This window comes from Pseudorasbora parva, chromosome 13 (assembly GCF_024679245.1).
Source record: "Pseudorasbora parva isolate DD20220531a chromosome 13, ASM2467924v1, whole genome shotgun sequence".
NCBI classification, from domain to species: Eukaryota; Metazoa; Chordata; class Actinopteri; order Cypriniformes; family Gobionidae; genus Pseudorasbora; species Pseudorasbora parva.
In genome coordinates this window covers 28,055,883-28,068,696 of record NC_090184.1, presented here as the reverse complement: position 1 = coordinate 28,068,696, position 12,814 = coordinate 28,055,883, and the positions used below count along the sequence as shown (strand labels likewise).

Sequence of the window (12,814 nt, the reverse complement as noted above, 5' to 3'; positions counted from 1 at the left end):
AAGCATAGCACACCGGCGGCGGCATTCGGTGCCTGTCCGAAGCGACTCAGGAAGTTGTTCAAAATCCTGCCGCGCCACAAGCGCCATTTCAAAATTTTATATTCTATTTCCCTCAAATCTGATCAATATACAAGATACACCCACTGTGCAGGCAGCTCTTCTGTCAGAAGTCATTTAGAATTGAGCTTGCGCGTCTATGTGCGCGTCTTGCGTGAGATCCTGAGACGCGGCGCTGAGCTTCAGTCCGGTGTGCGACCCGCTTCCATCAGAAATGTCGACGCTGTCCTCTCCTGGAGCTGGAATGCGTTCACGGATGCAATAGCAACTCTCAACGACCACCATTACTTATACGGTTTTATAAAAGCTTATTTGTTGTAAAGTGTAATAATCATCTCAGAAAAATAAATTCTTCTGTCAGGCGCAGTTGAATAAAGTGCCTGGGACAAACGCTGTCAAGATGAGGGTGTAGCCAGGCTATGTCTGTGTCATTATGCCAACATTATCTTCATAACTTATATATAACTTAATAAAAAGTTTAACGTTACCCCTCAGAAAATGATCTTTCCTCTCTTGTCAGCATAGTCTGGTGTGTATGAGCTCAGTGGTGGAGGCGCGTGCTGTGTACGATGTATCACGCAACCCGTCATATAAGGACACACTCAAAAGTAATCGGGTCAGGTCGTTTAAATGGTTAATTTTTTCGTTTGATCGGTTCCTGAAAAGGTTTATCTCAGCTCTCTCAAACCGATTACAATTTCATTCGGTTTGAGCAGTTTTATTTCGATTGAGGTGTTTATATGGAGCATTTTCATTCGGATTTGACTTTTAAACCGATTACAGTGCTCCATGTAAACGCACCTACAGACTATTGATATAAACATATATTTTCTTACACGCAGGTGCATAACGCATGCACTAGACAGTTACCTTTTGTCCTTCTGGTGTGTTCAAGCGCAGCTTTTTGGCCTAGACGCAGCTGATGAGCGATGGCAACACAGTCAATGTTGCCATTAGTTATTTGATATCGCCTTGGTGTATTCGATTGCCGTGCTTAAAAAAACAGAACACTGAACCACTCAGCATTATCCAGCAGTTACATCTGGCCTTATCAAAGACTATCTAAGAGCTACAGAGCTATTATTTATTGTTAGCATTTATTCAACTATGTCTGAGCTCAGCATGACTGGTACTGAAAATTTGTGCGACTGTGAGAGCAACTGTGCCTGTGACCTCATGCGTATGTGTGTGCACGTTTTCCCCTGCGACTGCACCTTTTAAATTTCTCCTCAAAGTCTGTAGGTGAAAATAAGGTATCACATAACTGCAGGGTAACCAGACTGACTGCATGAAGACAAGAATCGCGGGGGAAAGCAAGGAGGGGCAGATAGATTGGGGAGGGGAGGGATGAAATGATATGGCAAGCAATGTTGCTTCAGGGATATAGAGCAAATTTTGTTCATCTGACTCAACAGCAGCACACAATGTTAAGAGATATACATGATCCCATACACAGCCATATATTAAAAAGTGAATTGTATAGGGTAGGGTTTGTGTAGGCCTAAGGGGATATAATATAGTTTGTACAGAATAAAAACCATTATGTCTATGGAGAGTTCCCACAAACATAGCTAACCAGATGTGTGTGTGGGTGGGGGGGGGGGGGGGGGGGGGGGGGGGTGATGATATCTTGTAAATCATACAGAAAGAGTTTTGGTCAGCACATATACCACATAGACAAATATGGATGTTGTTTACACAGACACACGCACACACACACGCACACATATCAAGTACTATGCCATCCACTTCCCCTATTAATTTCATCAGCCACTTGTTCTTTGACATCCAAGAGATGATAATCCAGGTTAAAAGTTGAATTCTGGAACCGGAACCGTATTAGCAGTTTGAATTAGCCTCAAGTGTTGTTCTGGAACTGCATCCTAAAATGAACCATGGAGAACCAGGAGATGGAGCTCGCTCACGGCTAGAGCCAAGTGTTTGGTGATGTTTTCCCTGTTCATCAGCACTAAACGTATTTCTTTAATACATTTTGGACAATTATTTACACAATTATTGGTAGCCGAATTCCCTTAATCGTCCATCGCAATGAGTAAAACCAAATAAAATAGTTCTGCTGAGCTTGGTTAAGACTGTTGAGCTTCACAAAAGATAGCTAAAGTATTGCATTTCCACCAGATATTCCCCGCCATGTGTGTAATATAGCTGTTTGTGTATATAAAATGTCTGCAAAGTTTTAAAGATCAAAGAGCACAATTAAAATAAGCTGATAACATCACTGTTTTCTCCAGTACGACTGTACAGCCAAATCTAATTTTGTTGCAGTATTGTCCTGTTTGACACTGTGAAGCTGCTTTGACACGATCGTGATTGTAAAAGCGCTATATAAATAAAGTTGATTGATTGATTGATTGACAATTAATAAAATTATTATCTTACCAAAGAAAGAATTGATTCTGAACTGCCAAGACGAGTCGCCAGTAATTCCAGTCCTACTTTCGCGTGTTACACATTTGCATAATACCATTTTGAGATGCTTTAATGTTTTTTAAAGATGTATTTATGCTCATCAAGGCTGCATGTTTTCCATTTGAATGTTTTTTAGAATGTAATTTGTTGCTGTGTATGTGATTGCAATACTCTAGTTTTCAGTGTCACATAATCCTTCAGAAATTAAATGAAATAATATGCTGATTTGGTGCATGCTCAACAAACATTTCTTGTTATTATCAATGTTTAAACCAGTTGCACTGATTATTATTTTCGTAAAAACTATAATATATTTTTAGAATTATTTGATGAATAGAAAGTTCCTGAAATGTTCCTGTGAAAGTGAAACGGAATATCTGAATTATTACTTTATTAACTTAAACAGAGTTAAATAGCATGTCTTCTAGTCTTTAGAATGTAGATTTTTTATATTGTCATCTTGGTAAAACAAAGCAGAAAATATGGAGAAACAATGTGAGCATTTAGTTGTTGCAGAATGTGTGTGGATGTGAATGCGCAAGGTCATATAATACAGACAGTAATAAATGAATATGAGTATATCCAGCTGCAAGTAGTCAAGCTGTTTTTCGTGTTAAAATTACTATTGCATACATTTATTTCACTGTTTACTATAATTCTTAACAGGAATGTTTAGGAGCATTTGCATTGTTCCAAGAACAGAAACTGTTTCAATAATCTTTTTTTAATCTTCAAAACAGTTGTCTTGAAATTCATTTTCTTTGTGTCCCTGAATAATTTGTTCTCTAAAGTGTCAAGATGACTTTTATTGACAAAAGTTTCCTTGTTGAATGGAATTTGCTGTTTTATAGTTTTTTACAGAGAGCTGGTTTTGATTCCCTGCTGTTATCACCATAACTGTCTCAAAAGAACAAACACAATGTTGGAAGAGCTTTTGACTGCTCGGTTTTTCTGATGACGTGGTTTTGTTGAGTTATGCTTTGAAAGTTTTGTAGGAAATCAATGAATTATAAGATGAAATCACAGGGTTTATTATCCCTGTATCTCTCTCTCTCTCTCTCTCTGCATTTCTGTACCTCTGTCATTGGCCATGTATTATCATAAAAAAAAAATGATGATAAAAATCCTGCTTAAACAGCCATGAAACTATTTGGGCTTATATTATTATTATTGAAAATACCATGTGAAACACAAGATCAGATGAATTATGAGGACAGATGTGTCATCTGCATCTAGCTTCATCATCTACAAAAGATGACATTCAAACGACTAATAAACCTGAGATCATGTTTATTTTTAAGTTATTCCAAAGACTCATTGATGTAATAAGCAGACAGTGAATATAAAATGAACCATGAAAACACAATAACAAGACATGTATGCCTCATTTAAGCTCAATCTATCTCTGAATATTTTGTTTGAATTCTAATAGGCATAAAAGAAAAATCTCTGAAGCACTTTTTTTTTTACTCTTTGTTTCCCTTTCCCCCTTTCTGCCCCCTTTGTTTCATTTTCCCAACATTTTTTACTTTCTCTCTCATTTTTAATTACATTTTTGGTAACACTTTATAATAACAGGTCAGGACATGAATAATCATATACATGAATTAATAGTTAATTCAAGACATGTCAAGACACAGAACTGTACGGATCTCAGCAGACGTTCCCTCATTTCCTGGCTTTACTGAATGTTTCCATTTTGGTTATTTTTGGAGACTGATTCCTCAGAAACTGTTATAAGTCACAAAAGGTTTAGTTTGATGGGAAAGAGAATATCGCAAGAGACCTTTTGAGATAAAATATAACAGATATATAATTTAGATGATCAGTGAAAGTAATGAAAAACTAATCCTGTTTTCAGTAATATTTATGACGAAGCTTCTGATAAAAATGGTTTAAATTATGACAATAATTAATTTTAAAATGTATTTCAAAGTCAAAATGTTAATTAATGCTTTAATTATCAAACTAATGCTGCTGTTATTCATGTAGTTCAGGATAGCTCCTTATTTGTTCATGATTAGTTCATATCTTAACTAATCATGAGTTCATATTAATTATTAATTCAAGTGTTAATACATGATTATTCATTATTGTAACGTGTTACCACATTTTTTGTTTTGTTTTAGTGTGCTTTATTGGCCTGACTGAGATAAAGCTGTAGGAAGTGGAGCCTATGGCGCAAATGACCGACACCGATGGTCCTGGAGGCAGAGTGGTATACGCAGCACAGCAATGAACATCCGAGGTGATGCCAGCATGCCTGAGATCTGAGGCAGAGCCACTTCGACTGAACACCAAGGCTTAGCCAGAGGGAAGGCGGAGCCCGCTGGAGCCGAAGGGCTGGAGCGCAGCAGATGGACGAGAGAGGGTCCAAACGACGGTCTCTGATGGAGCTGAGGGAGGGATGAAGCAAGTTGAAGCCGACAGGTTATGGGACCAAAATGGAGTGACAGGATCAGCAGCTGGAGGCAGAGCATGGGGGATCCAGTTGTTTGGATGAAGCTGGTGACCAAAAGACCTAAGGCTTAACCACACAATGGTATGGTGTTAGTGAGAGACGTTGATGGGCTGAAGTGAACCAGCGGGAGCAGGGCTGAAGGACTTGAAGTGGGAGAGGGAGGCTGAGTGGCCCTCACAGATGTTGCCTGTTGATATGGTCAGACTTACTTTGGGGCTCAGGCTCCAGGGCGGATGTGGCTGTAGGCTCAGGCTCCGGCTCAGGCTCAGGGTCAGTGGCAAGCGGAAGCTCCCTGTCTGTGGTGGGCTCTGGCTTGTAATGGAAGCCTATCATGGGCAAAGACAATAAAATGATTGGCTTGAGCCATAAACCTTTTTAGGTCCTATATTCTGTCACCTTTAAAGATGAGGAAATTCAATAATGATCAGCTGTGATAATTAACTGACAAACAAATTAAAAGTCAATGGAAGTGAAACTAACTGAACATAAAAGTGACGCTAAAGATGAAGAATAAGAAAATATTCCAAAGAATAGTAGTATGATGTGTTGCGTTTGTGTTGGTTAAATCGCCTACGGTAAAAAATAGAAATCGCGTTCGTAAAGAGCAATTTCACGATTAAAAAGGCAGGGGCTCAAGCTCCCCGGATCACGCGTGCACGCCACTGATGCACAACAATTCAGACCATGAGTATGCTGAATGTTGGGTTGAAAATTTGAGTTTCGGGTGCATGGCAACTTTTTTACATTTTGAGTCTAGCCTGAATGCAACCTTTTATGTGATGTATATTGTGAAGCCCAAAACCAGTGACCCATGATGCTTTGCACCAATTATTGGAATAATTTCCATTAAACTGTAAAAAAAAACAAGAATCAGTTACTACCAATAAACTTGTTTAAAGTTTTTATACATGACTGCACTTTTTTATACATCTCCTCACCCCTCAACTGCTGAACATAAAAAGGACATTTAAAAGTATAAAATTATTAACAAATAACTTTTTGCAGCAATATAGGGACAAGTTTAATATTACTATTATGTTCAATTCACATTTATTTGTGTAGCGCTTTACACAATATAGTCTTTTAAAGCAGATTTACGGAAAATGCTTGTGTCTACATTACAATTTAGAGTACAATTTAGAGGCAGTGAAATGCTGTCTCAGGGACACACAAACCCAAATCAGATCTGTCCCCAATCCTGTAGCAGACAGACACATACTGTGCTGCTATCAAACAGCAGTCCTTATTAAACATGGTGTGTATTATTTATTAAACATGTTGTTGTGTATCATTTTAATATGGTGATAAAAACCATCCCCGGGTATCTGCAGCTCTATCTGGATTTGCTTTGATCACACTAAACCATGTTTTTCCACCGTCTGACTGCATGCTTAAATTGTGAGGCTGTGTCTGTGCTCTTTTTCTTACAGTCTCTGTAATTAATGATCACATTCCATGATCTATGATTGTGAATAATATGGCAGCAGACCAGAGGCTTTACCTGAGAATGCCTGTCTGGTCTAGTGCCATCAAAAGGCCTGAAAAGGAAAACCCTGCTCGTGACATAAACCCATAGTGTTCATATCTACTACACATCACATGATATCAGTGACGCAGATTCAATTTCACACTGGGGATAAGAGGACATTAAAATGATAGTTTGCTCAAAAATGAACATTCTGTCATCATTGTCATCTGACTCATTGAAGATTGTTTACTGTTGTTGACAGAAATCGTTAAAAAGGATGGGGCAAAAGAGCTGCAGATTGACAGCGAAAAGAGGACACCAGATGAGTAATATGATAAATGTTGAATGAAAGATGAAAAGATAACATTTAATCTGGAAAGCAGGATGGTAAACTGACAGAATTGGGGAGGACAGATGGTGTGTTTCCGTGCATTTGCATGATGTGAGTGTATATTCAAAGCCTGGACAGACAGCCGTTTTCAGTGACATTGATCTTATTGCCTTGCCCCATTATCTTTCTCTTTTCCCCTTGCTTCTTTCTCACATTGAAATGCACCACACGCATTTGTGTCTCATAACCAAATGTTTTCATCAGGTGTTGATTCGTCACACTTAGGTGTGTAGGATAAATGTGTCACTGGAGGCAAGAGAGACAGGAGACAGAGCTGCTTCATAATGCAATAAAAATTAAAGAGTACTATCATTGATTCATGACCTTCCTTTTCCTATAAATGTGGCATATTGAATTTGTGGAAAGGTCCTGTTTAGTATTCGTTGTGAGTGTGTTTAGGGGGGATGGGCAGATGCTGGTGGTCTTCATAAGGACAATATATAAATAATGGCGTTATGAAAATCGAAATAAAGTTTCTATTAGAAATTCGTTTTGGAAACAGAGTATATATCACTAACTTAGTGCATTCAGGTTTTGAGATTCCAAATATAAGGTAGTAAAACATTTTTGGTACCAGATGTTCCACAAACCCAGTAAATTGTCTTAATGAAAATGTAAAAATGCTGAATGATTTAGGGTTTGGGGATAGAAAACATCATTAGCTCAGTATATTATCTCAATGGAAAATCTTTGCTATGACAGATAAATGTGCTTGTGTACTGCCAGGATAGACGAATGGACATACACCATCAAAATTAAAACCACATTGAATTTGTGGAGGGGCTAAATCTTTGCAGACGTCAGGAATTGTTTTGTGTGCGAGAGGGTTGGAACATTTTATACTTTCTGGCTTAAGTATCACTGTCTGCTTAAGATGTGCAATAACAACTGTCAGCATCTCAGTGGGTAGGCCTAGTCTACACAATACCCCAGATATAGGCCTACAGGTGAGAACAGGTGAATGAACCACCAAGGCCCTTTTATCCTACACAACTGAGGTTGCATCCTCTGTAACTGCATAATCTGCAATGCAAGATATTTTTCATCTCTTAACTAGAAAGGGCTCAAAGATGCTTCATACTAGTCAGTGTGAGATTAATTTTGTCTGCCATCTAGTGGGCTAGATAGGACAATGCATTAACATTGTCGTCATTTGACAGGCATTTTCCATTTATTCCTTAAAAAAATAGTAGGTCTATGTAGTTTTATTTTTAGTTAGGCCTACTTGTAGCCTATAATCCCTAGTTTTAAGATAGTAGCCTTTATTTTTCAATTCCAGTAGTAAATTCATTGGAGGTTAATTAATATGACTAAATCATTTTACTGGTAGCCTAGCCTGTTGTTCTCTCTCTCTCTCTCTCTCTCTCTCTCTCTCTCTCTCTCTCTCTCTCTCTCTCTCTCTCTCTCTCTCTCTCTCTCTCTCTCTCTCTCTTCCCCCCACCCCCACCCCACCCCAACAAATGAATCGCTATTTGCTGCACACAGCTCTCAAAAAGGCCCAAGTCTCTTTCAAATCAACCAGCTTTCTGTTGGTCAACGAATTCGCGTGGCTTGAATCCAATGCGAAATAGCTATGAGTAGGCCTAATAAAGTTTTTCGATTGCTCTGGTAAATCAGACTAAATTAAAAATAAAAAGAGTAATTGTGACTTTATCTCAGAATTCGTACTTTTTTTCTTACAGTTACTAGTTTATATCTCATAATCTTACTTTAGGCTATGACTCAAAATTGTGATAGAAAGAAATTCTGAATTCTGAGAAAAAGTCGCATTATTATTATTATTATTATTATTATTATTATTTTATTTTGTGACGGAAACGGGCTTCCATAATAGACCATAAAAAATGAATAATAAATAAATAAAAATAATTTTTCGCCCTCACTTGTGGATGGTAGTTACTAGTAATGTTGTTCCCCTCGATTGAGGAGGGGGGCTAGCTAGGCCTAGCTACTACTACTATTAGTCACTATTGGATTTCTCATTAGTAATTAAAATTATATTAACATAATATAACAATTAGGTAGTTTGAATGAATATATGAACTGAAAACAGCTGTTGAAAAGGAAAAAATGCGTTCATGTCAAAAAAGGACTACATTTCCCAGGCAGCAGTCATAGTTAAACAGCTCTGTAAACGACACGCCCAGTCGCAACGCTGGACGGTGACGTTTGCAAATCTGATGTTTGCGCTTTGTGGCTGTTAGCTGGAAACGCTACACTCACAAAGAAAAAAACAAGCTTAATTCAAAGGAAATGTCGATTTTAGGATATTAAAACGAGCAGCCGGGGTATTTGTTTCGGATTCACGCTTTCTCGCTTCAACACTGTTACCTGAAGGCCTGTTGTGAGAGGAAATCCCCGGACTGAACTGCGACTCCAGGCCGGTCTGGAAGGACATGCAACCGAAGAGAAAGCTGCCCAAAGCTCGCCTTTATTCGCGTGTTTTACTTGTGAAACAAACGGCAAGTGCCTGAACTAAAGCCAAAAGACTTTTATAAGACACGAGACCGTCAAACTGACATGAAAAAATTGTTAAAACAGACCGAGGAGGTGAGGTTTATGGAGTGTTAGCACACGGTGCTGATAAGCAGGTAACTTAGAGTACCGACTCTGATGGAAACGCATAAGTGTTGAATTATATACTAACAACTAATAAACAAAAGAACCTGAGCAATTAGATATATTAAAATGTTTTGTCATTAAGGTCAACTACTTATTTAGCAACATTTAACTTACCGAACAAAGCTTATTTTTCTTTTAAAGTATTTTTTTGCCTGCTTGACACATTAGATTATATGTTTTATTTGCTAGGAAACAATATTATTTAAAGCAACAGTTCTTTGCTTTTTGAGGGAGGTTAAGGTCTACTTATCTCACCACAAGTGTTGCAATCACCTGTAAGACCTGTGTGAGGTAATCAACATTTTCTCTCCTCTGTCTTCATTAAAGGCACCATCCCAAAGTTGCAGAACCTCTGTTGATGAGGTCACACTGCATACATGTTGATGTCTGGGTTTCACCTCCTGGTTGTGTTTCTCATGTTTGAAACAAGCTGCTGATTTCTTAGGGTCACCATTTTTGGAGAGTTTGCAACTGAGGACTCAAATCCTTCAGGATGAACCGTTACCTCCCAGTGGCACGGCAGCACTTTCTGAGTGCTCTCGCAAGCACAAGTGTGGTGGTCAAATCCATATGTGCCACGGTAATCCTACTGTACCTGCTCTCCTGGGCTGCTAACACCACCTACCTGCTTGGCGTCACACCTGGCTTCCTTTTTCCACCTAACTTCTGGATTTGGACACTTCTGACCCATGCAGTCGTGGAGCAGCACATTTTCGGCGTGGCGACAAACATTGCTACCGTGATGGTTGCCGGGCGGCTTTTGGAGCCATTATGGGGAGCGCTGGAGTTGCTGATTTTCTTCGCTGTGGTAAATGTAGCAGCCGGTCTCCTATCTGCACTCTCCTACCTTCTAACCTACGCTGCAACCTTTGACCTGGACTACCTGTTTGCAGTGCGGGTGTACGGTGCACCCGCTTTTCTTGGGGGCATTCTTGTAGCGCTGAAGCAGACTGCGGGAGACACCACAGTTCTTCGAGTTCCTCAAGTACGCTTGAAAGCTGCCCCGGCTCTTGCTCTGCTTGCAATAGCCGTCCTGCGACTAGCGGGGCTGCTGGACACTTCAGCTCCCCTAGCAGCTTGTGGGTACGGCGCTTTGTCCGGGTGGGTTTACCTGCGCTTTTACCAGAGGCACCCTAGGGGCCGGGGAGACATGTCGGACCACTTTGCCTTTGCCTCTTTCTTCCCTGAGGCGCTCCAACCGGCTGTTGGGTTTGCAGCCGGACTTGTGCATGCTGCCCTTGTGAAGATGAAAGTTTGTCGTAAAATGGTGAAGCGCTACGATGTTGGGGCTCCATCCTCAATCACCATCAGCCTGCCAGGCACAGATCCTCAAGATGCAGAAAGGCGGAGGTACGTTTATTTCATTCTAATCAATACTGATAAGCCGATATTTATTTTCAATAAAATTGAGCTTTTTCTTGTGAATAAATTAAAAACCTAAAAAACAAATGAATTTAGGCAGTATCACAACGTACAGTAGTAAAAATAGATGTTGATTTTGAGATTAGCTCAGTGTTAAAATATTATATACTGTCATAGTATTTATTAAAATTGCGCTGCCTTTTATCTTGCGTCTTACATGTTTTTTTCTTCTTTATATATTTTTAGTGTTTTTATTTTTATTTTGTTTAATTTTAAGCAATTTGTCACACACTTTTCTTTTTTGTGTGTTTAATATTCTTATTTTAGTTTTAGTGATTTTTGTACTTAAGCTTAGATTTCACACTGCATGATTTTAGCAGAAATCGCAGACAAATTCCTGAAATCGTGGTGCTCGTTCACGGCAGTGACAGTCACACAGTGTGCATTATCAAAGTCGCGATCTGAGAGAATCAACCAGCCGTGGCTTGTCTGTATGGGCAGAGCCCCACCAAAGTATACATAGACTTCTATAAACAATGACTGAATGAATTAATAATACATTACAAATGAGTTCAGCATTCTGCAACAAATATTTTTTGTATTTTCTAGACTATTTTAAGTTGTAAAATTAGCCGGGTATATTAAAATTATATATGGATTTACATGGCTCATGGATTTCGGCAGGCATGTATTTATGGTACTAAGTGGGGCGGCCGGTCTCAGAGCACTCCCCAACTCTACAGCACCCCTCAAATATACAATGTAAATCTGTCTCCCCAACCATTTTCTCCTCTATAAATTTTTTTATTTATTTTTTTACCATATTTGTTAATAACAATTCCAGTCATGTGCAAGAACTCCGTTCTCATGCAAACATGATCTTGCGTTATTTCCTTTTCATTTGTCACATGAAACGATGGAGAAACATACTTTGTGGACCAGACAGAATTGTCACCGTTACTTCCAGTTGTAAAATTGCTGTGTGAAACCCCGTCGCAGATCTAATGTGCACACATCAGCAACTGAATATTGCAGTATGAAAAGAACAGTGATCTGACAAAATTGTACAATTTGAACTCGGCATTAGGTGGTATCAAGGTCACGCCCACACTCCCCTCAAACTATTTTTTGTGTGACTCGCCCCACTTGATTACATGGAGAAAGTGTGGTTTTAAGAATTATACTGCCTGCTAGATACTAGGTGAGTAATAAATGCTTTGACTTCACTTTTCAGGAATTGTGCAGCACACTTGGACTGTTAAAAAGATCATAAACTGTGTTTGCACTGTCAAAAAAAAAAAAGTTTTGCACAACAATCAGAGTGGCAAGACATAAGTGATGGCTTGCATCCCTTCAGAAATTTTACTGGCGATGCAATTGCAAACTGCACCTTCATTGGTTGATAGCAGCATCAATTCATTATTTTGTATGTTTTCCCATAGGCAATTGGCATTGAAAGCTCTGAACGAGCGTCTGAAGCGCACAGAAGACCAATCGGCTTGGCCCAGCATGGAAGATGAGGAGGATGATGAAGATGAGGAGCTGCGGACGGACACTCCTCTCCTTTCAAGCCGAGAGACTTTGCCACCAGCACCCAGCACCACACAAAATCCTACGGGACAACAGGAGTCCAGCATCATAAGTTTTGAAGATGCTTCAACCCATTCCTAACCAACAGACACATACACAATCCTTCTTTTTGTCCTGCAGAGTTCAGTTTAACCTTACACAAATTCTACTGGAGACATGACACACAAACACACACACAATCTTGGTAAAGTTTTGCATTGACAAACAAGGATTTGCCACTAAATAAACACATTACTTTAAGTAAACTAAATGACAAAGACATCCACACCGTTTTTCAGCTGTACAAAAAACCCTGGACTAGCCTGAATCATAGCATCTCCAGTGCTCCAGTACTTTTGCTTTGTAAAAACAGGAATATCTTCTCTTCCTCTGGCCTCTTGTGTAAGGTTTCTGGGGTGTATTTTTTCTGAATAAATGCTCTAATGGTTGATGG

General features: G+C 39.2%; 1 protein-coding gene across 2 annotated transcripts; it reads left to right on the top strand.

The window, feature by feature from the left end:
- Window positions 1–8,944: 8,944 nt before the first annotated feature.
- Window positions 8,945–12,808, top strand: tmem115 (transmembrane protein 115). 2 transcript variants are annotated; one of them, XM_067412647.1, is made up of 3 exons: window positions 8,945–9,357; window positions 9,757–10,779; window positions 12,234–12,808. In XM_067412647.1, exons 2-3 carry the CDS (start codon window positions 9,923–9,925, stop codon window positions 12,460–12,462), a joined length of 1,086 nt encoding a protein of 361 aa, XP_067268748.1. In that variant the 5' UTR covers window positions 8,945–9,357; window positions 9,757–9,922; the 3' UTR covers window positions 12,463–12,808. The 2 variants fall into 2 exon arrangements, with proteins under 2 accessions (XP_067268748.1, XP_067268746.1); XM_067412645.1 differs by having other exon boundaries at window positions 8,945–9,398.
- The last annotated feature ends 6 nt before the right edge of the window (window positions 12,809–12,814 follow it).

Coding starts and splice junctions, on each gene's coding strand:
- tmem115 (XM_067412647.1), top strand. CDS start 9,923: ATGAACCGTTACCTCCCAGTGGCACGGCAGCACTTTCTGAGTGCTCTC. Junction 10,780..12,233: donor CAAGATGCAGAAAGGCGGAG/GTACGTTTATTT, acceptor GTTTTCCCATAG/GCAATTGGCATTGAAAGCTC.